This window comes from Cervus canadensis, chromosome 1, assembly GCF_019320065.1.
Source record: "Cervus canadensis isolate Bull #8, Minnesota chromosome 1, ASM1932006v1, whole genome shotgun sequence".
Taxonomy (NCBI): Eukaryota; Metazoa; Chordata; class Mammalia; order Artiodactyla; family Cervidae; genus Cervus; species Cervus canadensis.
The window spans coordinates 9,456,678-9,483,734 of NC_057386.1; the positions used below are offsets into that span (position 1 = coordinate 9,456,678).

At 54.6% G+C, this 27,057-nt stretch overlaps 1 protein-coding gene across 2 annotated transcripts in view; it reads right to left on the reverse strand.

The window, feature by feature from the left end:
• Nucleotides 1–3,734: 3,734 nt before the first annotated feature.
• USP36 (ubiquitin specific peptidase 36) overlaps nt 3,735–27,057 on the reverse strand; it is a 33,301-nt gene continuing 9,978 nt past the window's right edge. For both annotated transcript variants that reach the window (XM_043462332.1, XM_043462337.1), the window contains exons 5-21: nt 26,481–26,591; nt 25,342–25,444; nt 22,298–22,365; nt 21,787–21,857; nt 21,070–21,152; nt 19,510–19,621; nt 17,213–17,353; nt 16,319–16,419; nt 15,323–15,461; nt 12,566–13,204; nt 11,872–12,002; nt 9,469–10,056; nt 8,849–9,042; nt 7,257–7,358; nt 6,474–6,589; nt 6,012–6,163; nt 3,735–5,812 (exon numbers count right to left, since the gene is read on the reverse strand). In XM_043462332.1, coding sequence (XP_043318267.1) covers nt 6,032–6,163; nt 6,474–6,589; nt 7,257–7,358; nt 8,849–9,042; nt 9,469–10,056; nt 11,872–12,002; nt 12,566–13,204; nt 15,323–15,461; nt 16,319–16,419; nt 17,213–17,353; nt 19,510–19,621; nt 21,070–21,152; nt 21,787–21,857; nt 22,298–22,365; nt 25,342–25,444; nt 26,481–26,591 — 2,831 coding nt within the window. In that variant the 3' untranslated portion in view covers nt 3,735–5,812; nt 6,012–6,031. The remainder of the gene's footprint in view (nt 5,813–6,011; nt 6,164–6,473; nt 6,590–7,256; nt 7,359–8,848; nt 9,043–9,468; nt 10,057–11,871; nt 12,003–12,565; nt 13,205–15,322; nt 15,462–16,318; nt 16,420–17,212; nt 17,354–19,509; nt 19,622–21,069; nt 21,153–21,786; nt 21,858–22,297; nt 22,366–25,341; nt 25,445–26,480; nt 26,592–27,057) is intronic.

Genomic DNA, 27,057 nt, shown 5'->3' on the forward strand with positions numbered 1-27,057 from the left:
CTGGCTCCCTCTAAGTATCCAGGGCTCACCAGATCCAACAGATTTAACACTCAAGGGACAGAAAAAGAAGAGCTCTTCAGGGAGAGGGGGATGAAATCCTGAAAAGAAGTCGTGGCAAACGCTCATCAAATTTGGGAATTGGATCACTGAGTGGAGTGACGCAGGCAGAAGGCAGACTAAGAGGAGAATGAAGCAGAAGGCAAATCAAAGCTAAGTCGAGGGAGAGGGTGGCTGGGAGGGGACATGGAAACAAGGGGGCTTTTTTAGGACGGCAGACACTTGAACATGTTCATGAGAGAAGGAAGGGGGAAGAGCAAGACACAAGAAGCAGCTAGGAGGTGAGGTCCCCAAGGGCTGGGAGAGGTTGGTCTGGAGAGCATGCTGAGGTCCCCAGAAGGTCCTACTGACCATTCCGTGTAAGAACCGTTAGATCAGAACTGAGTGTGGTCCCCGCCCAGCAGTGGGGTCAGCGTCCCTAGGGGCTTCCCTGGTGGCTCAGATGGTAAAGAATCTGCCTGTTGATGTAGGAGACCTGGTTTTGATCCCTGGGTTGGGAAGATCTCCCGGAGAAGGGAATGGCAACCCACTCCAGTATTCTTGCCAGGAAAATCCCATGGACAGAGGAGCCTGATGGACTAGGAGTCAGATACAACTGAGCGACTAACACTTTCACTTTTCAGGAACATGTTAGAATTGCAAATTATCAGACCTCAGCCCAGGCCTGCTGAACCAGAATGTTAGGAGCTGAGGCCCAGCAACCTGTGTTCTCACGACCCCCTGGTGATTCTGACTCTCAAACCTGGAATTAGGACAGCAGCTCTCAACACTGGCTGCCCAGTAGGGTCACTCAGGAAGGGTTCAAACGCCAAAGCCCGAGCCTCACCCTCAAGAGTCTCGTTTCCGGCACATTCATTGTCAATTAAATTAGTATTAAATAACTCTCCCAGGTGATTTTGCTGCTCCATGAGTGTTGGAACCACTGTGTTAGAAGGGGAATAGATCACAAGCGGAAGGAAAGCAGCTGGTTTCAGTCTTGGTTTCCTCGTGTTTCGCTATTTTACTTTGGAGTGGGATGAAAATCATTTGCAAGAGTAAGGGGCACACAGGCAGTTGAGAGGGCACAAACATGCAATAACTGCAGAAGGGATGGGAGAGCAGGGCGGCCTGAAGACAGAGCCTAACAGAGCATGGTCACCAGCTTCTGCAGCCGGACGATCCTCCCGAACAGAACCAGTTGGTCCTGAGGGGGTGGGGAAGGAAGGAGCAGGACGTGCCTGGGGCTGGACCAGCAGGGTGTGTGCAGCAGGGGCCCCTCCAGGCCTGTACATGCCTGCTAAGTTGTTTCAGTCGTGTCCATCTCTGTGCGATCCTGTGGACTGTAGTCTGCCAGGCTACTCTGTCCACGGGATTCTCCAGGCAGGAATACTGGAGTGGGTTGCCATGCCCTCCTCCAGGCGATCTTCCCAACCCAGGGATCAAACATGTGTGAGTATGGGTTAGAGGGAAGGAGCCGGTGCAGGTGACTAGCCACAAGGTCCCAAAGGCCAAGAAGGAATCACGTTGCTGAGCTCCCACCAGGTGTCACGTGACACATCCTCAGGCTGGCCCCTGGTAGGGCGAGAGGATTCCCAGAACCTCATTTCTCCCAGAATCTCATTTCACCCAGGTCCTGTCTACACCAAGGCTGTCCATGCTACCAAGACTGGGCAGGATTCACACCCTGGCCTTTCCCACTCCATCACACCAGCCAGCCTTTCACTGCTCACTCCTGACTCCTGAGGTTAGGCCACGCTTCTAACGGATGCTCGCCTAGTTCCCTAAGTGTTCAGACAACTGCGCTTTTTTCTTAGTCGGGAGACACCGAGCTCCGTGGTCACATCCTTCTCGTACCTGTGGTTCTCCCCATTTCCTGTTCTGATAGCATGCTAACATCGCAGGTTTGTCTGTATCACAGCCCCACGTGATACAGGATACCTCTGGTACAATGGTGCCCTACCACTCCACTTCCCAAGCCAGAGGTCTTCCCCCGGCCCTGAACTTTCCACCATATTTGTTACCTCTGCTCTCGATTCCAAGTACCCAGGTGGCCCCACCTGTCTAGTTACTGCCATGTCATAGTTCCAGACAGGAGCACTTCTTGACTGGCCTGTTGGACTGGTCATCCTTGCCCATCTTCTCCATCCCCACCCCCTGGCCCGCACACACACAGTTGTCTGCCTCGGGTGTGTAGAGTGAATCAGACCTTGTATTCTCTTGCTGAAAATACCCCAGGCACTCACCAGAGCCTGAAAGACACACAAAAGCTGGAGGCACGAGGTTCCTGCTGAAGGTATCAAATGAGGAATACCCTGGGCTTTCGCTTTGTCACCGGACCGTGTCAGTCAAGGGAACCTGGCTGGCCAGAGACTGCTCACAGGCCAATGATCTGTTCACAGCCTCCCCTCGTCTCTGAGGCCACATCTGGTAGAGCTGGGCCTCCTCCTGATTCCCACAGGAGTTGGCAGCTCTGAGCTTGAGACCACAGGCTGACAGGGGAAACTTGGCCGTGTTTGTCTTCCACACACCCAGAACCACAACATGCATAGAGCTCTGGTCTGGCTCGTATGACCCTTGCGCCGGATTTGTGATGCATCAACTCTGGCCGCCACCCAGCCTGTGATATGCAACTTTTGGACACAAGCTCGGCTGGCCGGACAGGCCTGTGAGCTGTACTCGGTCACCCCAAACTCTCGCCCACCCGCCGAGCATCCCCTCTGGTTTGGGTCCATTTGATGCCTCGCTTCACCTTACTTTGCTGTCATTTTGAGCCATCTGGCCATACCCCCACGGTGACCAGGGTAGAGACAGTCCTGTGTCTGAGGGCATCCCTGAAGGGAATGAAGGGGTGAAGAGCTGTGGGGCTTGGGTACCAAAACCCACCCACCAGAAACCTGCCCCGGACTGTCACCCACTCACTGGTGCTGCTCTTGCCACCTGTAACCTCCCAATCATGGGGGGCTCTGCAGGGCCCTGTGCCCTTCCGGGCCTTGCCCCAACTTCCAGGACACGTGCGATCAGCCAGACCCTGACCTTCCTGCTCGTTAGGCCCAGCCTGACCAGACCAGCAATGTTCACGCGGGCCACTGAATTCCAGTCCATGCAGGAACCAAGCCTTCCTTACCAGAGCCTTCAGCGTGTGGCTGAGGCAGTAGCCGGGCACGTCCACTCAGGCCAAGGCTGAAGGCGACCTGACTACATCATTGTGCCCGAGCCAGGCTGGGAGCAGGGGCAGTGTCCCCAGACTGGAGGCCTGCGTCGCCCTTGACAGCTGTCAGAAAAACTCAGTTTGGTAAAACCTATGATGTCTCCCTCATCTTTACCTGCAGAAATCCAAACATTCGGTTACAAAAATTTTCAAACAGACCTCTGTGGAATGATACTGTTTCCATGTTTCAATCTGATGCTCACTGAAAATCATCAACAAAGCTCAGGGAGCCACTTCAAAGGATCCCTGCCTTCTTAAATTCGGGTAAGTGTATGTATAACATTAAGACACTCAGATAAACCTCTTTATTCCTAATGAAGACCTGCTCTAAGCTCTCTCCCACAGACTGCCCGAAGTGCCTGGCTCCCACTCACGGACGGGTGACAGAAAGCACCCAAGGCTGACGTCGCGTGTGAACAGGGCCAGCGGACTGAATAGGTGGGTGGGGGGGAACCTTTTAAAAGCCACAGGGAAAAGACACAGGCAGGTCTCACAAAAACTCATTATTTTATTGCACTGAGATCTCGGCAACATCTGTGCCCCCTCGGTCCCTGGCCATGAGCTGCGGGCTCATTGCACACACGGGGCCTTGGTGTAACCAGGGCCCCCGGCGGAGAGGCAGGGAATGAGAGGACTGGACCACCAGGAGAGGTGCCCCCTTCACAAACACAAAGTTAAATTAAACCCATGTTCTCAGTCAACAAGTGTCACCCTAAAAGCTTCAGTTCTTTACCTTGATGTGTACGCAGCCAGGATCTGGGCTCACATTCTGGGCCGTTCCTTTCCCTCAGTTTGGAGGACTCGCCTACCTAACAGTGATAAACGCTGTGGAGTCAGGCCAATGCTCATCACTGCCTGGGAGAAAACGGGTGATGTGTTTTCCTCAGAAAAAGGCATTGTAATTATATAGTGGAGAAAGGAGAGACTGATTTGGAGAAGAGGGAGAGAAAGAAAAGGAGATAAATTCTGTGCGAGCAGACAACAGAATTTTTCTTTTCCAACCAACAAAACATAATAAGAATACGGTCGGGGAAACAGTTCACACAGGAATGAATGTTGACATCTTCAGATGGGGAGAAGAAAATCCTTCCTGCCCATGGAGGCACCTGCCTTCCCTCCTGAGATGACAAATGACAAAGTCACAGGGCACCGGGGCGGGCCGCTCAGTTCTGAGCAGGTGTGGCTGACATGCAGGAGTCAGGCCTCCAGAAAAGGGCTCCCTGGCCAGTCCAGGCAGAGCTTGGTTCCCATCTGCTGAGGCCAGAGCAGCCCCAGCTCAGGCCACGGGGTATTATCCTCCCTACCTTTTAAGAGAGGAATACAAACCTGGGAAAAACAAAAACCACCACCCACATGAAAAAATTAATGTATCTCCCCGTATAAAAAATGTTTTAACGCTTTTTCGACACCACCTGGGTCCCCCAGGTCCCAGAACAAAGGGCAAAGCTTGGTGAGGAAGAAAGCAGGGGCTGGACGAGTGCACTGGGGCTCAGGCCCAGGAGACCCCTTGGAGGGCAGGACCAGGCCAGACATTGAGCCACGCCCACAGGAAGTGATCCCAAGAGGACATGTGCTGAGGGATAATCTTCAGACTTAACTTCTGTACCTTCTACCACTGGGACACTGGTCTTTTTTCTGGACAATATCAGCTCACTGAGGATTTCCCGTATTTATTAAATTACAAGTTCGCAGGCACAGCTTGAAGAGGATGAAAAAAAAAGGGATAGTGATCGTCTCCAGTTACACAATCATCTTCAATTCAAAAGCACTCACAAAATTGAGCAAACGAAGCCAGTATTTGCATATTAGGGAAAGGAGACATATTGCTAATGGAAGCCACAGGCCTGGTCAAAAATAAACGTTTTATATCAAGTAGTAAAATAAAAGGAGGAATCTACCCCAAGAACACCACCTTGGTAAGGACCCCGGGGTTACTGCAGCTGCAAGGGCTGGGGGCAGGAGCGGGGAGGTCCAGCAAAGCCACCTCGGAACAGCAGCAGCCTGAGCAGTAGATGTGTTGTCGCATCTTTTTGGCCCCCTCCCCGCCCCACCTGGGCCGTCCGCTCTCCAGAGGGAGTCCTTTTCTTGAGATGGAGAGACGCACTGCCCTCTGCCCAACTCCAAAAGAAGAGAGAGGCTGCAGCGTGGGGCCAGCCTAGGGCTCTGACTTTCTGAGGGTGGACTGGTAAGGCATACAGAGCCCCCACGGGAGGAAGTGGGAGCTGCACGGTCCACGGAGAAGGGCAACTGGCCGCACGCTGTCACCTCCAGAGCTCGAGGTCACCCTGGAAGGCTCGGCCGCGTCCTCCCCACTCTCCCCCGCGGCCCCAGGCTGGACACTGCTGGCCAGCATCACAGGGCGCTCGGCCCCACCCTGCTTCCCATCACTGTGCTGCCCCTGCTCCCTGCATCACCACGCGGTCTGTCACAGTGCACGTCGTGTTCACCTGGGCAGAAGCCCAGGGCCTCTGTGGGCCGTCCCCCCACTGAGAGGCCAGCGAGTCCACGGCAAGCGGCTCTTCAGTCCAGACAGACCGTCCGCGGGGAGGGATGCTGTGTCTCTGGAGGCTGTGGGGGCAGAGAACATGGTTCCTGATGGAGAGAGAAGAGACCCTGAGGGTCCCACCATCATCCCTGAAGTGTGCGTCCAACAGAGGCCACGACACGTGACTGAGAGGGAGCCCAGAGACAGAGCACACACACCACACCCCATACCGTACACACCGCCCCCCCGCCCCCCCAGACACACACACGTACACAAACTGACCTATCTTGACAGCAGCACTTTCAGCGGCGATAGCTCAGACTGGAAGCCTTAGCTGGATGAGTCACAGACCAAAAATTCCGTCTACTCTGAAGTTTCTGGAAGGCGTTGAAGTTTCTCTTCTTCTCTCTCTTGAACTTTTTCACTTTCTTCTCCTATGTCAAGAATCAGTGTCACAATTCCCACAAAGGCCTCCCCCAGGTCCTGGTGGCTCCTTCCGAGTGCTTACTGCATGCCAGCTCAAGTGTCAACATGTGATCTAAACAGACTTGTCCTCCACGTGACCCTCAGGAGGTGTCCCCACGACCCCGACTTCACTGATGGCAGAGCACAAGCAACTGGGGGATGGAGACCCTGCACCCGGCCACGTGGCTCCCAGGCAGCCAGGCTCCAGCCCCGCCCTCGGCCACTTCAAACCGCCCTGAAAACCCAAGTCCCCCCTGCCAGGTCCACCACGTGTCACACCTTCCCTCGGTCGAACTCTTTGTCCCAGTCGTCAATGACCGTGGCTGTGCGGGCCAGCGTGCTGTCCTGGATGGCGTCCTGACTGACGGCCGACACCTCGCCGTCCCACGTCAAAACTGCAAGGCAGACACGTACGTCAGGACCTGGGTGGGCTCCCAGCTGCCCTGGCGATTTACTTCAAGGATGCAGTTTACATGTGAGGGTCTACTCCCAGGGATTCACCATTTCTGAGTGCCACCTTCTGGTGAGAATGGACCCACAGAGAAGGAAAAGAAGAGGGGCGGCGTGGCCTCTGGTTTGCAGGACAGTCAATGACTCTGTCACGTGAGCAAACACTGTTAACTCTCTCTACCACCAATCCTCAAAATTTCGTTTTTATAAACCCCTGCTCTCATTTGAGAGACAAAGACCTTGTGTTTTTTCTCCAAGTCCGAATTAGAAAAATAATGTTCTAAATAAGAACGTACAGCACACAAGCCGGACGAGCCTTTCTGTTCACAGCCATCCCCACCCTGAGGCACACACGCTTTCTCCTTGCTCCCAGACCCCAGGGGGAAGCTGTTCCGGATCCTTCCGCAGACTAAACCCAACTGCAGGGTCCTTGACCTGCACACAATGGCTGTGGAGGCCAGAGAGGGTACAACTGACGTTCACATTCCTTTTCCTGTCTTCAGAACCAAGCAATCTCTGTGCACAAGGCTCAACACAGAAGGCCCGCTTCAGGCCTCTATCTCCTACATAACCCGATCGTAGGAAAATAGAAGTCAGGTCGCAAAACAGTACCTCTTCTCCCATAAGCTTTATCAGATGAATATTTTAGCAATTCTTGGACCACATCAGATTCTCTCTCTCTGTCCCAGGATGCAAGTGGAGCCGGTCCCAGCCCTGTAATCAGAGGAACATTTACATACATTTAAATCACCAAGAAAATGATCACACACCTTTTATTTACAACAGCACTGCAACACTTACTAATCACAAATTACTGAGAATGTGTAAAAGCGAGCTCTTTCTGCCTGCCTGTGGCAAGAGTGTTAACGATTTCTCTTCCTCGCCTGGAGAGAACCGGCAGAAACATGGAGCGGAGGGAACTGGAGGGACGAGGCGCCTCTCTCCACCGCCACCACCGCCACCGCGGCTTGGTGGGGCAGCTCCTGTCTGCTGGCCCTGTCCTGAGAGAGCCTGGCCAGCAAGAAAGGACATCTGCACAGACAGTACTGACTGCCCCTCATCATGGCTCTAGAGACGACATCTGAGCTGGCCCTGGCCTCTGCCCTGCCCCTCAACCACCTCCAACCGCCAGAATGGACTCGCTGTCCTAAACACAAGCCTCACCTCATCTCTCCGGGCCGCCAACTGGGCAGTGACCTTGGGTCCTTAAGACTCAGTGCTCTGAGCAGGACAGTGTCCACTCTCCACCCCCAACCTGTTCCCACCAGCCCCACTGGCTGCTCCTCAGCACAGCTCGGGCCTGGTGGTCACGCAGAGCCACGGACAGCCGTAGCTCTAGCCGACTCTCGGCCACCAAGGCCTGTCCCCACTTTGGCACTGGGTCTCCCTGTAACCCCGGCACCCCAGCTGGGCCAGCGGGCTCACAGACGATGCCGCAGTCTGGTGACGGCCACTCTCTGCAGCCCTCTCTCCAGTGATGCTCCGGCCGCCTGCCGCAGCCACTCCTCACTGCCTAGCAGTTAGTGCTTTGCCGTGTAATTATCAAAACTTCACGTTCATTCATGGCTGCGTTTCTCTGGAGTCCAATACAAACTCCAGGTCAATCCCCAGGGGACAGCGTACCCCTAAAGAAATAACACAACAGCGGATCCCCTGAGATCTGGGCCCCTTCCGGAGGAGCTGAGGACCTCCTCCCTCGTGTAACAGACACACTCCACCAGGAGAGCCCAGTGAGTCCTGCCAGCCAGAAAGAGAGAGAAGACAAAACACAAATGAGCTGCCTGGCAGGGGCCTCAGCCTGGGCAGACCCACAGCACCTCAAAAGCAAGAAGCTGCGTGATGGTCAGTCAGGCTCACAACTGAGAGAGGCAGAGGGAAGTGAGCTTCTGAACTCAACGCTCCAGGTTCAAGTGGCAAAGGACAACACCAGGCTGGGCGGCCCAGGAGTCACTGCAGTGGGAAGGTTCAGAAGGGAACAGCCCTGAACCAGAAGAAATGCTGGGCTCACAGAACGTGCAGACATTTACGTGTGTCCTGCCTTCTCCTGCGGGGTAGATCCGGCTGAAGGATCAACCAGGTGAGGAGGCCAGTGGGCAGACGGCTCCCCCCAGGGCGGAGGGCTCCCCAGTGAACCGCACCTGCCTCTGGACACACACGGCAGGCTGGCTCCCACCCTCAGCGCCCCCTCCCCGCCCCGTGCACACCTGTGGGGCCCCCGGGAGCCTGGCCATTCACAGCTGGCAGGGGCGTGCTCCCAGGAACAGCGGGGCCCCTCTGGCCCTCAGGCTCCTTCTCTTCTACTTCTTGTTGTGGCTCTTGTTTCTTTTTTTTCTTTTTCTTTCTCCTCAGTGATGTTGCAACGGTCTCTGGCTGGACAACGTCCGAGGGTGCACTGCTCCTGGGAAGTCAGAGCGGACAGTCGGCTCCGAGCAAATAGAAGCCCAAACACCTCGAGAACTTTGCTGGCGTGTGCCTGGCCCTGGAGAGCTCCAGGAGATACCACCCAAACCTGACCAGGACAGTGCGCCAGCGATCCACGGCCGCAGCCCAGGAAAGCACACGAGTGCATTTTTAATCCTCACCGAGGCAAGTCCTACAAACTGGACAACAGGAGCCCAGCCCAGCCCAGCCCAGCCCAGGTCACGTGACCTCCCAGCACACAGGGTACTGGCCAGATTCGGGACATGCCTCCACTCGCCAAACCCCGGGACAACACAGTCACACCCCAGAGGTCTGGGCGCCTATATCTCCAGACAGCACCCACCCGGAGCAGACTGTGTGTGAGTGAGTGGAGGTGCAGGGCCCCCTGGCTCCTCACTCTCACCCGTGCCAAAATGGGTCCCCGGGGAGGCAGTCTCCTCCGTCACAGCTCTCCAGTCCCTTTCTCCTCCTCTTCCTGCTGCTCATGTAGGGCCCGTTGGTCATGCATCCCACGGGCCAGCCGTTCTCCAGGCGCTGGCTGCTCCCTGGCTGGTGTCTGCCCTCTTTCTCCGTTCTGTCCACCAATGGCTCCACCCGGCCCTCTTTCCTGCGTTCGGGGCTCCAGGGCGGCCCCGGTGTCCGCTCGTCCTGCGGTGGGGTGGCATCCACGTCCCCTGTGTGCTTCCTCTTCCTCTTCCTCCTCTTCCCGGGCAGGGCCACCACGGCCATGCAGGTCTCCGAGACACAGCCCCCTTCCACGTGAGTCTTCTTCCTCTTCTTACCAAGGCTCTGGGGGGGCTTGCTGGCCTCTGGCAGCTGGTATGGGGGGGCCCGGAAGGCCCCATTGACCTGAGGCAGGGGTGCAGAGGCGGGCGAGCAGCTCTGTGGGTCTGATGTCCCAAGAGGTTGGGGGCTGCTGGACAGTGATGGGGGACGGGGGTCGAAAGGGGGCTTCAGATGGCTGGAGGGTCTGGGAGCAGGTGAGACAGCCCTGTAGGGAGAGGCGGGCAGTGAGGACAGGCCAAGTTCTCCTGCCCTGCCCTCCCTCAGCCCCATCCCTCTCAGGTAAGGATTTTCAATGATTTTTCCCGGTAAACCTCAGATACGTACATATTTCAGAGCAGTTAGAAAACACAGGCTAACAAGCAAATTCGAACCTCAGGATCAAAGTTCATAAAAATCACTACATATCTCGGTTTCTTGTCACCAGGTAGTCCAAAGTACTTTCACAAACTCCAGTGTTTTAAACTTTCAATACCAATGTGTTCAGAGGAAAGCTCCACCTAGCAATAAACGTCCAGCCTCCACAAGCATCACGTGTCTGAGCACAGGCAGTTAAGTCTTACAAGAAAGGCAGATATAAGCCTACCTGTCTTTTGCTATTACGTTCCTAGGATTTTCCTCTGAAACTTGGGGTTTATGAAGATCAGGGAGGCAGACTTTCCAGCCAGCTACACAGCAAGATGAGCAAGGGGCAGGACTGGACAGGCGAGAGACTCTTGGGTCTCCTTCCTGTCAAATGTGTGTGTTGCTAACTTGTGGCTCTGTGTGTGCTGGGTCACTAAGTCACGTCCGGCTCTTCTGCGATCCCATGGACTGTAGCCCGTCAGATTCCTGTGTCCATGGGATTTCCCAGGCTGGCATAGGGGAGTAGACTGCCATTTCCTTCTCCAGGGTATCTTCCTGACCCAGGGATTGAACCCAGGTCCCCTACTGGCAGGTGGATTCTTTACCACTGAGCCATTTGGTAAACACTTCTGTCAACTATGCAACCATGGAAAAGTCAACTTTCCACTCTGAGCCACAATTTTTCTCATCTGTGAATGAATGACAATAATGCCCACCTCTAGAGTTATTAATTAAACAGAACTGTCTCATCGCTGTGTAAATCAGAACAAACCCTGATGGCCACACAAATTGTATTACTATAACATGTTACTCTGCCTTTTTTGGAATTAAAAAAAAAAAAAAAGTATGTCAAAGAAACACAGAACAAAATAACAAATGTATGTTGTGAACGTTTAAGGACCTACCAAGTGCAAAACCCCTGTGCCAGCAGCGAGAGTAGGAGGGGGCTGGGGGAAGGGAATAGCGGGCTCCCGAGTGCAGGGCCTTGAGTGAGGCGGGCAGGGAGGGCATGATGGCGCCATGTAAATGCTGAACCCATCCAAACCACCTTGTGGCTTTGCCTTGTCCTCCTTCCTTCTTTCCTCCCTCCCTCCCCAGCTGTCAAAGGCAGAGCCTCACTTCTCAGACAGCCATTTATCAGGAACTCTGGGCCTTCTGCCCTCAACACCTGAAGGGACTCAAGCGTCCCTGTGCAGAGCGGGCCGGGAGGCAACAGCCCACGCCTCCAGAGGGGCATCTACCCGGATGCTGAAAAGCCCCACGGAGCCACGGCCCCTGCGGCGGCCCCCAGAGCCCACTGGGAATGCCCTGAGGGCCAGGGTGACAGACCCTACCTTGCCCCAAGATAAGCCCCGGAGCGCTGCTAGGAGACACAACCTGAACACAGGCCTCTGAGCTCACACGGCGCCTGTCCAAACACCCACCACCCCCGCAACCCCGGCCTTCCACTTTGGGGTCCTGTCTCGGTGCTGGGGATCCCCAGGGAGATCAGTTCAAACACATCCGTCACCAAGTGCACGTGGCAGGCAGACGGGAGATGAAGACAGAGTCAAAAAAAGCCAGGACCGCAGAGGCCAAGCTGCCTGTGCCCGCGGAAGCCCCTTGGGCAGGAGGACAGAGGAGACGCCGGGCAGACCTCTGCGCCAGCCCCGCGGGGAGCAGCAGCTGCCCTGCTTACCGCATTGCACTGACAGGCCGGGTGGTGGCGGCGACGGGGTGAGTGGGTTTCCGGGGGTAGGTGAGGTCGGAGGATGGAGAGAGGGCAGGTGGACGGAGGTCATTGCCGGTTGCCCTCCGCAGGGTGCTGGCCTGCAGTTATTGACATAAATAAAAACTTGGTGGTCTAAAAAAGGTTGCCGTGAGTGAGGAGGAAAATAAAAATAAAATTAAAAAAAAAGAAAAAAGAGCCCAGAAGGGAGAATGAGAGGACAGAAGGAGAACAAAAAAAGGGAGTGTGAGGGGCAGGGGGGGAATGATAGAAGAAGAATCAGAAGTGTTTTTGGTTAGAAACAAAAAGGAAAAAAGGAAGGAAGTTTAAACAAAAACTTCAGTAGGACAATTATATCACAGCGCGTCAAGCTGCACATAGAGGTGCCGGCCAGCCTGTGTGCCCCTGTGCTCAGAGCTCCTGGCTGGGGCCCATCCCCGAGGCTCCCTTAGGACGTCTGCCCATAGAAATGGAGGCCCATCGGCCCCCAGCCTCATCTGATCACACTGCTGCTGCCCCCGCCCGCGCCAGGACAGCTCCCGCGTCCCTCCAACACTGCAGGACGCCCTCAGCCGTTGTCTCACCGCCCTCCCCAAAGCTAGAAGCAACCCCACTTCCTGGCTCCTACCAAGACCCTTCGGGGTAGAGCCGCCCACACACCCACCTTCTTGGCAGAGAGGGCCAGCTTTTTGGCTGGAGGAGGAGACATGGCGTTGGCCAGCTCGGGGCTGGTGCCGCTCGGGACGGGGCACTTGGCCTTCTCCGGCTCGGGGTCCTGTCGGGCCGGCAGCACCTTGGCAGGGCCGGCAGTGGCGGAGTGGGTTCCCTGAGAATCTCCGAGGGGGGTGGCTCCGCTCCGGGGGGCCTGGGGGGGCCTGCTGGTGGGGTGTTCAGGGCTGGAGCACCCCCCCTTAGGGGTGGGGCCCTCGTCACCCGCCTGGAGCCCAAGCCCACTGGGGGTCCCTGCAGCTGGGGCCCGGGGTGAGGTAGAGACAGCGGCCCGGCCGTCCCAGGAGCCTGGCCTGCGATCCTCGCTCCTGCTGCCGCCCGGCGCGCTCGTGCTGGGCGGAGGGGAGAAGTGCTGCAGGGAGGCCGGTTTCTTGACTTTCTTTCCAGGCTCATCCAGAATGGCTGGCGCGTGGGTGGGTGTTTTGAAAAGTTTGGGGGAAGGGGACCCCAGCGGGGGCTTGGGAAGAGCATATCCATTAGGAGACTTCAGACCCGACACCGAGCCATTCCTGGCAATGGGCACCCCAAGTTCTTCGGGGGTCTGTGGCTTCTTCATCATCGCAGAGTCTGGTCTCTAAGAGAGGAGCAAAGCAGAGGATGTGGTCAAAGCCAGAGGGAGCAGGGACGGCCCCCATAAGGAGGCAGCAGGCGGGAGCTTTGGAGGAGCCACTCCAAACAAATTATTGACATGGGCACATGATACAGACATCGCTACTTTTTTTCAGCAATTCCTGAGTTCTGCACAAATGGGTGTGCGTCTCTATAATCATCTTGACTATGAAAGCAGTACGTTTTCATCAGGATTTGAGAAATACAAAAATAGTATAAAGGGAAAAAATTTACCAAGTTCCATCCCCTAAACATAACCCGATTGATACGCTAGTGCCCTTCCCTGGGGCTTCTCTGCTGACACGGGCGCCTCAGTTCCAAGCATGCGCCATATCACGTGCATGCTCGGGCCCTCAGCAAAGGTCTGTAACGTTTGACTAGCGGACAGCGCACCATGTGAAGACCTTAGGAACTAGACTGGCTCCAGGTAGCCTTGAAGTGACCAGCTGGGGGCTAAGTGCCCCATCCTTCTCCACAGCACCATCACACCCGGGTCTATACCACCCACACCCTGAAACGCTCCCCGAGGCCTGCACCGGGGCCACTCACCATGACCGGTCACCTCCCTCTCCCAACAGGTCAAGGTCCTACGCTTAGTAACTACTTGTCAATGAATAATCAAAAAACTGAATCTTCTCCTGTACTTAGTATTCCATACTCATTTTTTTAAGAAACAGAATGACTAGACTATTAATATTTTCATAAATTAGGATGCATATTGCCACACTGAATTTACTATCCTCTTACCAGCAATGAGGTATTCCCAAAATGTTTGCTAAATTGATACTATTTTGAATCATTAAGCACCCATATCCTTTGCACAGGCCACAGAGGGACTTGAAGTCACTTAGATCATTATTTCTTTATTAATCTTCCTCCTAAAGGGTATACACCTTCCCACTGTGTTACACAACCTGTTCAATCGTTGGACGTTTAAGTACCTGGGACCATACAATGCTATTTAAAGTAAAATGACTTCTGGGCAACTGCAGTGTATTTGGAAAATTGCTTTTGTAGTGAAAACACACACTGTCAGTGGAGTGGCCTTGCTAACCCAGCATAACCCAGGGTTACCCGTGCTCACCCTCAGGCACCCCTGTGCTCCTTGATGTTCCTCTGAGCTATGACTGAGGCTTCTGGCTTTCCTGCTCTGGTCAGAGTGACCATCACCCTTGCAACTGGGTCACAGCTCATCACTGCTGTGTCAATTCCAATGCTTCTATTTCAGCTTCTGTTTTCTTGAACATTGGCGGGGAAACAGATTTTCGTAAAAGACTAAAAACCCTGCAGGCTGTGGAGGCCGTTGACAGTCTGGGTTTGGATTTATCTTCAGACTGGGATCACAGAAGCAGTCAACAGAGACGGCTGTTCTAGTTTTGAATTACGAATTATGTTGTAATACAGGAAATTGCTACTTATCTTGGTAATAAAACTGAGTTAACTTTTTCTTAGTAGGAAATTTCCAATACATACAAAAAAAACTTCAAAGGGATATTCCCTAATCATTAATACTTTACCACATTAAGTTTCCTGCTCTCTCTCCTTCCATATACATATCAACATATGCATGTGTATATACATATATATTTTTCTAACCACTTGAGTAAATTTTAAACAAAAGACATCCTTTTTCCTCCATAAACACAAAGTATTCCTCAGAAGAAAAGAAGGACGTTCTCTTAACACAACCATAGTATAACTATCAAAATCAGGAAATTAACCCTGGTACAAACTACTCACATTTTCAGTATTAAAGTGTGGGGATAAAGTATTTTTTCCCAGGTGCTTAAGGTGTGCTTGGGGGACCTGTCATTGCACTTGTGTAAGGCAGCTGGGAGCTAAGTCTTGATCTGCTGAGTTGCATTTTCTATCCACTGTTCCCTCTTCCTCACCAGCATCGGCCCCGTAACCCGCTTCAGAAAGAACATGGAACAGAGCAGGACAGCCGTCTGCACTCTCCTTCAATTGGACCAAGCCCCGCTGTGTGCAGAGATCGGGGGGCAGAGGGGGGGATTCCATGATACTCTGAGAGGCACTGGCCGCAAGGACAGCAAGGTTTCCATCGATCCTCTTAAATACGTACCTTTCCGGTCATTGGGGAGGCTGCGGTCCCATTGCTGACATTCTTCCGGACATGGTCCGGAACCATGCCGGGGCTGCTGGCAAGGGAGGAGGCCGTCCTGGAGATGGAGCCCTCGGGACTCTTCTTAGAGCCTGGAATCCTGTGAAAGGGACAGAAGGAGGCAGGGACTGCCTTACTGAAGCTGCAGAGGCCTGACCCAAAGTGAGTGAGAGAAGAAATCAGAATACCAAAGTCAAGGTGACAGTTTCATGGGGGGACAAGCAGGGAGTTCCCTGGTGGCCCAGTGGTTAAGATTCCGGACTGTCACAGCCATGGCCTGGGTTCAATCCCTGGTCTGGGAACTAAGTCCCTCAAGCCAAGTGGAACAGCCAGAAAAAAAAAAAAAAAGCAGTGGGGACCAAGCAAAGGCAGACCATGAGAATTTACTACATAGCTCTGGAGGTCACTCAATATAAGCAGAGAGCAAATCACTCGAGAGCTCTTCCAAAGCTAGATTCTCAGTTTATTAGAAAGTCAGCCTGAAGCAGCAATACCACCCTTTGCCACGTCCTCATCCTCCAGCTGGGCGACCACCAGTCCCGGGAAGACGCACCTCCCGAGGCCTCCACCCTCTGCTGACCCACTTGCCTGCCCACCACGACCACAACCCCCGGAGGATGGGGTGGGGGCAAGCCAATACCCAGACAGAGCGCAGCTAATCGGGGGCAATAACGTAAAATGCCAGACGGCCTTCCCATTTTCATGCCAAGTCACCCCCACGTGGGGCAGATGGGACTGTGCTCCGACCTTCCCTCGGGCTCTGGCTCTGACTTAGCCAGACAGACACAGTCTAAGCATCTTTCCCGGTGGCCGCGCTCTATTACCTCTCACTGGCCGGAGGACAGCTCTTCCGTCCTTCAGATTTCTCAGTTATTTTCACACAGGAAAAGGCCAGGGAGGCTGGTCAGGGCGAGAGTGGAGGTGCGGGGGGAGGGGGTGGGGTGGGGAGCTGGTTACCGCAGGTAGAAGAGGACGTAGGCCTGCTGGTTCAGAACCACCTTGATGTTACTGGCGTGAACCAAGGAGTCATTCATCTGGTACCACTGTCCGTTGCTTGCCTGAAGCAGCAGAGGGTGAGGATGAAAACCAAATGATCAACTCTTCTGTGATCCTTACTTTCAACAAGGGAAGGAACAAACCTTTCAACTGCCACATATATCTGAGTTTGAGTTAGCAAATGCTGTTATTCAGTCGCTTAGTCATGTCTGACTCTTGGTAACCCCAAGGACTGTAGCACGCCAGGCTTCCCTGTCCTTCACTGTTTCCCGGAGTTTGTTCAAACTTATGTCCATGAAGTTGGTGATGCTATCCAACCATGTCATCCTCTGTCACCCTCTTCTCCTCCTGCCCTTAATCTTTCCCAGCATCAAGGTCTTTTCCAATGATTTCACACAAAAATGCCAAATAGCTAACCCTGAATATGCCCTCCCAAGTGTGCTGGCCCCCCCTTCCTTCCTGGAACCCCCAAAGATGCATGCTTTCCCTCCTGAAGGGTCTTTTGGAAGGTCTGCTTGGCACAGCCTCTCCCACCAACATCTGGCCTTCTGAGACTTCTTCAGGGGTCTAAGAACAGGGTACCGAAAGCAGCCCCCCTCGTGTCTCACTGCAAGGCCTTCAAAAGTGGGACCGAACTGAGTGGGACAGGTCAGAAGGATGTCTTTGTGCTCCATGAACAAGCAGCAATAGGACCTGGACGTAACCACAAAACAGGGCCACTTCCCAGAGTATAATGAGGGCCCACTGGAGCTGTGCAAACAGGCACCGCCAACCTGCCTCTCCTCACCCCCCGGCCAGGAGGCAGCACACACAACACCCCCGAGGCAGCCGGATGCCGACACCAGAGTCACAGACCTTCACGTAGCAGTAATAGTGGCCGGCGTGGCAGCTGAAGCCCGAGTGGACGAGGACCGCATACAGCCCGTACATGACAGGCTCGCCACTGCGCTGGGACATGTACGGGCGGATGTTCAGGAACTCTGGGTAGCCCACGTCCTGTTGGAAGAGCCAAGGAACAAGCAATTACAATTCACCACTGAGAGTAAGGGTCAACTCATCCTCCCCATCGGTGGGTCTTGAACGACGTGGCGTGACAGGCAGGAGCCTCCTCTGGTCAGTGGTTTAAAAAGAAAGCAAAAAATGCATCCTTTTTAAGGGAGTTTCTCTGAGAAACTCTTATTGTCCCGTCAAGCGATTTGCGGTCTCCTGTGTTGGCCGTGCGCCCAGACTGGTTCTCTTGCTACCTGGGTCCCACATACAGTAGGAGAAGAGCTGTTCATTCTCCTGCCCGTCCCCATACAGAAGACTTTGAGGGGAGGGCAGGGGACAGGGCAGGGACCCAGGGCTTCAGAAAAACAGGCTGACTCCACATGGGCAATTGCAACGGCAAGTTAAAATTTTAATGGATCAGGACAAAGGTCATGTCAAAGTTTATTTCAGGAATGAACAATCTTTCATAAGAAAATACTATTGAAAGTGAGCCTTGAATGATAGGGGTGTAATATATTGCAATTACTGCCCATGCTCACACAGGCTTTTTAAAAAAATGAGGCACAATTTACATGGAGCGAAAAATGTAACTCTGAGGAGTTTACAGTTTGCTGAGCTCTGACCCGCCTCCACTGATGGCAACCCACGCTCCATTCTAGAGACAGACACGGACCCAGAAAACCCCTTTCTGCCCAGGGAATGCCCCCATCCTAGGACCCCTGTTCTGAGCCCATGGCCAGCGTTACTGCTGCCTGTTCCTGGGGCTCATATAGACCTGTTTGTGTCTGGCTTCTTTAATTCAACAGAATGTCATGCTATTCACCAACATGTCTTTCCTCATCTATTGACAGTCTCAGAAATCTTAAAGGCAAACACATCCAGGAGGCTCAGGAGCCCCAGTCTAGTCTTGCCGGACACAGGGCCGAAACCACACAGGCCAGTGTCTCTCAAACTGTGTTCTAACAGCAAACTGGTTTCAGTAGGTGTTATGGTGAAACGTGAGCTCCTCTGGGCAGAAGCAACGTGACCTCATTCAGCACTGATCATCTCCCCCTGATTTCCTAGAGCCTCGCATGGCGTAATGCAATGTAAACATGAGTGTCAGTAAAATGGAGGAATGAGTGACTCCCTCAACAACTGAGTCTAGGAAATTCTTCATAATAAATTCCCCTGGGAGATTCAAAATGCAACACAGCTTAATAAAGGCTCTGAGGAGGCCTGCGATTAAAAATAACTGTTTTAGGGGCGTCCCTGGTGGCTCAGTGGTAAAGAATCTGCCTGCCAATACAGGGGACATGGGTTCAATCTCTGCTCTAGGAAGACCCCACATGCCACAGGGCAACTAAGCCTGCGTGCCCCACCTACTGAGCCTGTGCTCAATTACTGAGCCCACGTGCCGCAACTTGTGAAGCCCGGGTGCCCTAGAGCCTGTGCTCTGCAACAAGAGAAGCCACTGCAACGAGAAGTCCGAGCATCACAACTAGAGAAAAGCCCAAGCAGCAACAAGACTCAGCACAGCCAAAATAAACAAAATTAATAATAAAAAAAAAAAGAAAAGAATTATTTTAACGACAGTTGGCGTTTCCCAAGCTCAGCTGAACACAGAACACCTTTCAGAGTACCATGCTACCGTCCTGCAGAACAGCAGTTTGGGAAACGCTGACCTAAATAAGCCCCCTACCACCACCAGTGAGGACACCGAAGCTGAGACAAGCGCCTTGCCCGAAATCACACAGCTAGGCCCTAGCAACTGAGAACAGGTCTTCAGACCCTTATGAAACGAGGCACCGTCGACTGCACCACCACTCCGCAGAAACCTTTTAGTCTACGCTCCACAAAGCACAGCCAGGGCTGCACCTGCTCCGGGGACAAACGGGACACAGGAGACGGGAGCTACAGAGCGCGGTGTTCGTCACCTTGATTCTTAAGGCCACCTGGACCCTCCACTGCAGGAACGCCCAAGCACAGGCAGAGTTTGGGGGGAGAAAAAAGACGTTCTAGAACTTGACTGCCTAACAATCGTTTAGGGATTTTTGCAGATATACAGGCTCCTGGACCCTGGCTTCCAGAGACTTGAATCTACTCTCTCTGAAACAGAGCCTGGAATCTGAATTTTAAAAAGTGCCAACCACAAGGTCCAGGGCACTGGCTCGAGGGCTCACCTTGGTGATCTTCCCCCCACTGAAGTTGGCAAAGCGCTTGAGCGAGAGTGTCAGGACATTGGACGTCCGGTGGATGGTGAACCGCTTGCTGGCTGGAACCTTCTTTTTGCATCTGCGAGGAAGGGGAGAGGAAGAGCTATCGGCCTGTGCTCTGAGGACTGCTGTTCTCACAAGGTTAGGAGCAGAACATCAGGACATGCTTTTTTTTTTTTTTAATTTTTTACTTATTTGGCTGCCTCGGGTCTTAGTGGCAGCAAGTGGGAGTTTCTGCTGCGGGGCAAGGATGCTCTAGCTGTGGCACAAGGGCTTAGTTACTCTCAGGCTTGAATCTTAGTTCCCCAGCCAGGGATGGAACCCCCACCCCTTGCCCTGCAGGCGGATTCCTAACCACTGGACCAGGGAAGTCTCCTGGGACCTGCTCTTCAACAAGGAGTCTTCTTGAATGAGACTGTGCCCTCTGCACCCCTAAGAGTCAAATCAACACCACTTAAGAAAAAGAAAGCTACAGCAGGACAAGGACTAGAAAAAAGGTGGAGATTCTAACACAAAAACGAAGTACTTTTCCCACTGGGAGACTAAGTCAGAGGCATGGAAAAATAACAGGGCTAACACAGGAAAAAACAAATTTAAGCAGATGTGGCCAAGAGATAAACAGGCAGGCAGGAAATCACCGAAAGCAAAGCCAGAAGAAGAGGAAATGAAGGGGGAGAAGATAGAGGCCAATGTGAACAGCCTCTAGAGCTAAGGGGCGTGAACTGAGGGACAAAAAGCAGGGTTCTGGCACAGAATCATAAACCTAAAAAACACATGGAGAGAAACTTTCTTTAGTGATTATGGCTTTTAATGACCTGGATATAAGGTAACACATCCACACGCTGAGACTAAAGAACCCTAAAGAGAAGAAGGGTTAGAGTCACGTCTGCTGAAACCAAAAAATGAGCTGGAAGTAAGGTAGCACACCCACAGAGACTGTACAACCCTCAAGAGAAGGTTAGAGTCGTGTCTGCTGAGATGGAATAGCGCCGAAGACCACTCAAGTCCCAAACGGAAGCTGCAGGGCACAGCTCATCGAGGCGGCAGGATGGCCTCCACATGCAATCACCCCACTTCTGGGCCTCAGTTTTTCCTCCTGTGGAATGGGGGTAACAACAGGCCCTGCCTCGCACGCACGTGCACGTGAGCCCCTCAGAACAGAGACCAGCCTGGGTGAGTGCCACACGAGTGGCAGCTAGGACAACCACAACTATCATTTGTGTTGTTTCGAGGCTTTTAGTTTTAAGACATATTATACCACTCAAGAATGAGGATGGTGGCCAAGAGTTCCCTGGCGGTCCAGTGGTTACGACTCAGCGCTGTCACTGCTGTGGCCTGAGTTCAACCCCTGCTCGGGGAACCGAGATCCCACAAGCCACGAGGCTTGGCCAAAAAGAGACAGTCAGAATATGGACGGCGGTCACCTCTGAGGGCGAGGCAGGGGACGGCAGCCAGGTCAGGTTAGGTGACGTATTTTACCTTGCTGGCCGGCTTGATCTTTTTGGCCACAATCAAACCGAAACTTACTTTGCACACATATAGGCATTCTCTCCGCTCAGGACATCTGGTTTCACAAAAAGTTCCAGAGCACGCACGATGTTTGCAGCTTGCTGAGAAGGACAGAAACAGGGAGTACAGTGAACAGTGGAAGAAAAAGGCTGACTCCAGAAATGCCAAATGTAAGGTCTTTTTCAGGCTGAGGCAGCAGATCACGGCACTTCACTTGCGTAAGAACTGGCCTGCTCACTGCCGCCTTCTGGGAGTCAGAGCATCCCATCACAGAGGCAACGGGGAGCCAGGCTGTTACCCCTTCTCTGTGGACCGGGATCATAGCCCCAGGGGTTTATCATGGCCACGGGGGTTCTGATCCAAACCTCAGGCTGAGGTAAGCTCGGCTCTGGCAGCCTCAGAGCGGGGACAGAGGAAGGCTGCTCGGAATGGTGCGCCCTCTGTGTGGAAGCTGCCCACACCACACAGGCCTCCCTGCTCAAGCCCTGCACTCAGTGGGGTTGCAATTCACATCTGAGGGCACGAAACTGTCTTTTTACCCTTCTTTCTTGGAAGAAGAAAAAAGGAACACAGAAAAAAATGGCTAGCAGGAAATACACAAAAATGTAGGATTCCAAGTAGCTTTCCTGATCTATTTGGATCACATGCCCTGATCAGTTTTCATGTTTTGGGTTTTCTGCCCTCCGGCCTCCCTGTCCTAACGCAAATGAACATCAATCAGCATGAGGTATGTACCCGGATTTCCAGCGCCACATCCAAGTAGGGGTCGTAGGTGTCTGAGACGCTCTTGCATATGGAGCACTTCACTGCGAGAGAACAAGGGGACGGTGGGGTGGGTGCAGGGCCCCGGGCCACCACCCTCAGGTCCCCCAGGTTTTCAAGTCCGAGAACTAGAGGCACCCTACCAGCTCCCCGAGATCCCGGGACGGGAAGTGCTCAGGAAGAGAGGAGGGCAAACCCTGAGATGCCTGGCTGGCCCGGCCAGGGGCGCTCACCCCCACCCCAAGGGCAGCAGCCACGTCTGATTAACTACGGAGTCCGAGGAAAAGCAACACCAGTGCATCTACAGGCTCTGGACACTTTGCTCCAAACCCCTTCCCAGGAAGGCTGCAGGCGGGGCTGCAGGGCACAGACCAGGCTGGAGGCCGCGGGGGCCCGGCAGGTCGGCCTGGGCACCAACGCGAAGTGTTTCGGGTTAATACTCTAATCCCCAGCCAGAAGGGACACAGGACGGTTCTCCACTTACCCCGAGATCGGAGGTAGCCTCCAAAAATCTGATGGACCAGGGTTGTAGCCTGAGTTTGACGATCCAACCTGGAGACAGGCCATGGCCTTCAGGTGGAGGACAGGGGCCGAGAAACAGGCGGGCATCCCTGCCAGGCCCCGTGCCATCACCTGCATCAGCGGCGGCTCTGCCCGGAGGTCTCCCCCAGAGCAGCCACCTCCTGTGTGACACCCTCCTGCCCTCTCAGCAGGTGGCCTCACCTCCCACTGGGAGCAAGAGTCCTGATGGACCTGCAGGCCCCCCCACCTCAGTGCCCCCCGCTCCCGCTCTGTCCTCAGTCCCGCGCGGGCTGCTTTCTGGAGGCTGCATGCATGCTGCTAACCCTGCTCCTCTCTCCATAGGCAGCTACTTCGCGCCCCCTGCAGAGCAAGTCAGGGTGCCCTGGTCTCAGCCTCCCGTCCAAGCCGCAGGACTGTTCATGACTGTGCTGGCCCACATGGGCAGCTGGCTAAGGAGGACAACTCCAGTACACACGGGGGACCAACACTGGGTCAGCAGACTTGCTCTGCAAAGTTAGGAAACGAAAAATCAACTGCCACCTACTGTCACCAGCACTCATCAAAGGAGGGACGTCATAGGTCCAAAAACCGGCAAGGACATAACCTCACACACACCCAGACCCTCTGGGTGGGATACCCCCAGGTCAACGGGAGCCATCAGGACAGGAGCCCCGAGGACCACATGGGGACAAACTCTCGGCCCAGCCGGGACGCAGGGACGGTGCAGACATTCAACTACCCAGAAGCAGGACAGCAGAGCCAGATCAAGAAGCTATCCGAGGCACTGCCACCGAGCGTCCCACCCAAGACCGAGGGCGTCAGGAGGAAACGGGAGGGACAAGGGGACCCGAGGCCTGTGCGGCACCTCCTGTAAGGGGAGGCTCCTGGGAGTCCTGGCAGCCGGATGTGGCTGGGGGGCAGCCCCTGGTGCAGCAAAGGCAGACAGGCTCCTTGGGGGGCGGGGGAGGCAGTGTAAGGAGAACAAAGGGGGAAAAGGAGTGTCTCGAACAAGAAACAAAAAAATACCAAGGCCACACGCCCCTTCTGAGTCTGGAGTGAAAGTCACCCACTCCAGTGTGCGCTTTGCTGTGCGGCCAGAAGGGGGCGCCTGAAGTAAGAACCAGGCCAATCGCCAAATCCTCATTAGGATCCGAAAGCTAAGGCGCTTCCCGTACAAAATGAGAACCAGCCCCCAGGGGCAGCAGAAGCAGCAACAGTCAGCGACAAAACTCCAGGGTGACCTGAAGACCCCAAACAAGTGCATGGAGAGATGGAAATCCACTGTGAACGAGCCTTAAAACTAACATAACATGACCAAAAGGAGAGAAAGTTCACTGAACTTGGGAAAAGAAATGAGGACTGAACTTCGAGGTGCCCGGGGGGAGGCACTGAGGGGCATGGCAAAGGGGAGCACAGGGGGGTGTGGGTGTGTGTGTCGGGGACAGCTGAGATGTGCAGGGGTGTGTGTGTGGGTGTGGGGGTGTGTGTGTGTCCGGGGGGAGGCACTGAGGGGCACAGCAAAGGGGAGCACAGGGGGGTGTGGGTGTGTGTGTCGGGGACAGCTGAGATGTGCAGGGGTGTGGGTGTGGGTGTGTGTGTGTGTCCGGGGGGAGGCACTGAGGGGCACGGCAAAGGGGAGCACAGGGGGGTGTGGGTGTCGGGGACAGCTGAGATGCGCAGGGGTGTGTGTGTGTGTCAGGGACAGCTGAGATGCGCAGGGGTGTGTGTGTGTGTCAGGGACAGCTGAGATGCGCAGGGGTGTGTGTGTGTGTGTCAGGGACAGCTGAGATGCGAGACCAACAGCGCAGGGTGTGTGTGACACGGGAAAGGGGAGCGTGTGTGTGTGTGTGTGTGTGTGTGTGTGTGCTGAGATGCGAGACCAACAGCGCAGGGTGTGTGTGACACGGGAAAGGGGAGCGTGTGTGTGTGTGTGTGTGTGTGTCGGGGACAGCTGAGATGCGAAAGGGGAGCGTGTGTGTGTGTGTGTGTGTGTGTGTGTGTGTGTGTGTGTCGGGGACAGCTGAGATGCGAAAGGGGAGCGTGTGTGTGTGTGTGTGTGTGTGTGTGTCGGGGACAGCTGAGATGCGAGACCAACAGCGCGGGTGTGTGTGTGTGTCACAGGAAAGGGGAGTGCGGGGTGTGTGTCTGTGTGTGTCTGTCTGTCTGTGTGTGTGACTGTGTGTGTGTGTGTGGCGGGGACAGCTGAGATGCGAGACCAACAGCCCAACACCCAGAAAGGGAACTGCACCGACAAATACATAAACCAGAACACAAGAAAACACTCCCAGGAATTATAGGGAAAGGGGACCTCTAACACCAGCAAAAGCAATGCCAGCTTGTGTTCCCGAGGGGAGGGTCACTTCCCAGCCAGGGCGAGGTCACCGAAGACAGACGGCTTCACCAGGAGACAGGTCAGGTTCAACCCCATTCTCATCCGCTGAAACAGAGGTTTCCCAGCCTCACGCTACAGCTCAACTCAACCTTCCTGAAGGACATTCCAGACGTGACTCCTCAGCCGTACTTTCAGAGTCCATTCTCAGTTCCATTCCAAACCCAGGCAGCACTTCCTGCCTGCTTCCTCTCAACTGAACCCACAAACCCAAGAATGACACAAAAACATTCTTGACAGCAGCTGTTTCACAAAAGGGAACACTGGTCTATGCTCTCAAATTTGGGGAGAGCGAACCTCAAAAATCATCATCTCCTTACCCTTGAGTTTTCCCAGTCTTTCAAGTTCTTTCCTAAAGACATTACACTTCCAACTGCCCCATCCATGGGACTGAAACGACAAGGTGGTTTTAAAAAAATAGGGAGAACCCCTATCAGGAGTCCTTGGAGAGATCTATTAAGAGCATGTGCCTCTACAAGCTGATGGGGCAGAGACACCGCCACCTGACCCGCACTAGGAGAGGCCCTTTCCGGGGAAGCGGTGGATCCGCTGCTGGACCGCTCAGGGGCCCAGGGTGAACATCCACAGAGGCAGCCTGGGGGGAGGGGAGCACGTACTTGGCACAGCCGCTCAGGCAGGCCTTCTGCATGGCGTCGATGGTGTACCGCAGAAACTCGTGTGCGTCCTCCTGGTTCCCAAAACGGAAGTGCCGGGCGATCTCTAAGAAGGGAAGGAAGAAGCGTCAGGCCGGCAGAGAGGAGCCCCTGTCTTCTCTCTGAATGTCCCATTCCCGCTGGGTCTTGTGGCCATCTCTTAGCGGACCCAGGACTAAACCCAAGGGAGGAAACGGAGCCCTGCTGGACGCCCTATGTCCCAGGAACCTCCCTGATGGCAGTTATCTTTCCAGTGAGACTCTACACGTAACAGAAAGCGCGAATGGATGCCCAGCAGCCTAAGGATATGAGCTCCGCTAATTAATTAAGCTGGCTTTCCAGGAGCCAATACAGACCATGGCAGATCACCACCATGTCGGCCCAATACAACATACACAGGCTTCAAAAAAACCAATGGGCAGGCTTCCCTGGTGGTCCAGTGATTAAAAATCTGCCTGCCAACGCGGAGGACACAGGTTCAATCCCTGGTCCAGAAAGATCCCATGTACCATGGGCAACTAAGCCCATGCGCTGCAACAACTGAACCCAAGCTCTAGAGCCTGCAGGCCCCAACTGCTGAGGCTCATGGGCCCTAGAGCCCATGCTCAGCAAAAGAGAAGCCACTGCAAGGAGAAGCCCACACACTGCAACTAGAGAGAAGCTCCAACTCGCCACAACTTGAGAAAACCTGCGAGCAGCAACGAAGGCTCAGTGCAGCGCAATAAACATGTAAATACATAAAATACACAACAGCAACAAAACTGAGGGCCCACCTCTGCCAAGCAAAACAGAAACCTGACTTTCAGGGCACATGGACCCTGGTTCCTCGGATGCTGAGAAAAGGCCTCGCAGCACTTCCTCATCTACCTCCCCGCCCAAAACACACAGCCCCTGGCCTGGCTGACCCCGCAGGATCCTGGGGGAAGGGGCCGGGGCGAGGGTCATCACCGGCTCCATGGACTGCCCCGTGTCCATCTGGCTCCAGGGCCGGCTTTAGTCTGCTCCTCTCTGTGCACGAGGCCTCCAGGCTCGCCCCCATCCCGCCCCCCGCCCCCCAGCACCCCCCAGCAATGCCACCCGCCCTGGGAGGAAGCCGCTCTTACTTCGCAGGTCCCGGATGAAGGACACGGGCTTGATGGCGTTGCCGCTGTTGGCAAAGGCCTGGATGATGTGGTTCTGCATGACACACAGCATGCAGAAGCTGCCCTGGTGACCTGCGGGTGGGGACAGGCGGTCACGGTAGGGCCCCGGGAGCTCCCAGGAGAGCCGACGACACAGCCTCCCGGCTGGCAGAGAGCAGAGCCCCCAGCCCGCCCACGTCCTGCAAGGCTGGCCGCACCCAGGAACCCTTCTGTCCGTGAGACCCAGCCCAAGGAGTGTGAGCTGCCAAGCTTGGTTTAGAACGTGTCCTCTGACCTGCAAACTGCAGCACGTGGTCAGCGGCAGAGAACATTTCGGGCTTCCCGACAGACATCCCTTCACTCGCTCTTCAGCATGGGAACCTCTGCTGCCCCCAGGAGACATCAGGGCTCAGCCAGCTCTGGGGAGAGCCCAGGCGCCCACTCCCCCAGTCTACCTGCCCCGACTCTGCGGCTCTGCTGCCCCAGAGGACACCCACGTGGAGGCAGGACGGTTGGCTGCTGGCCAGATGGTGCCCCTCAGGCTGGGCGAGCCCCCTGC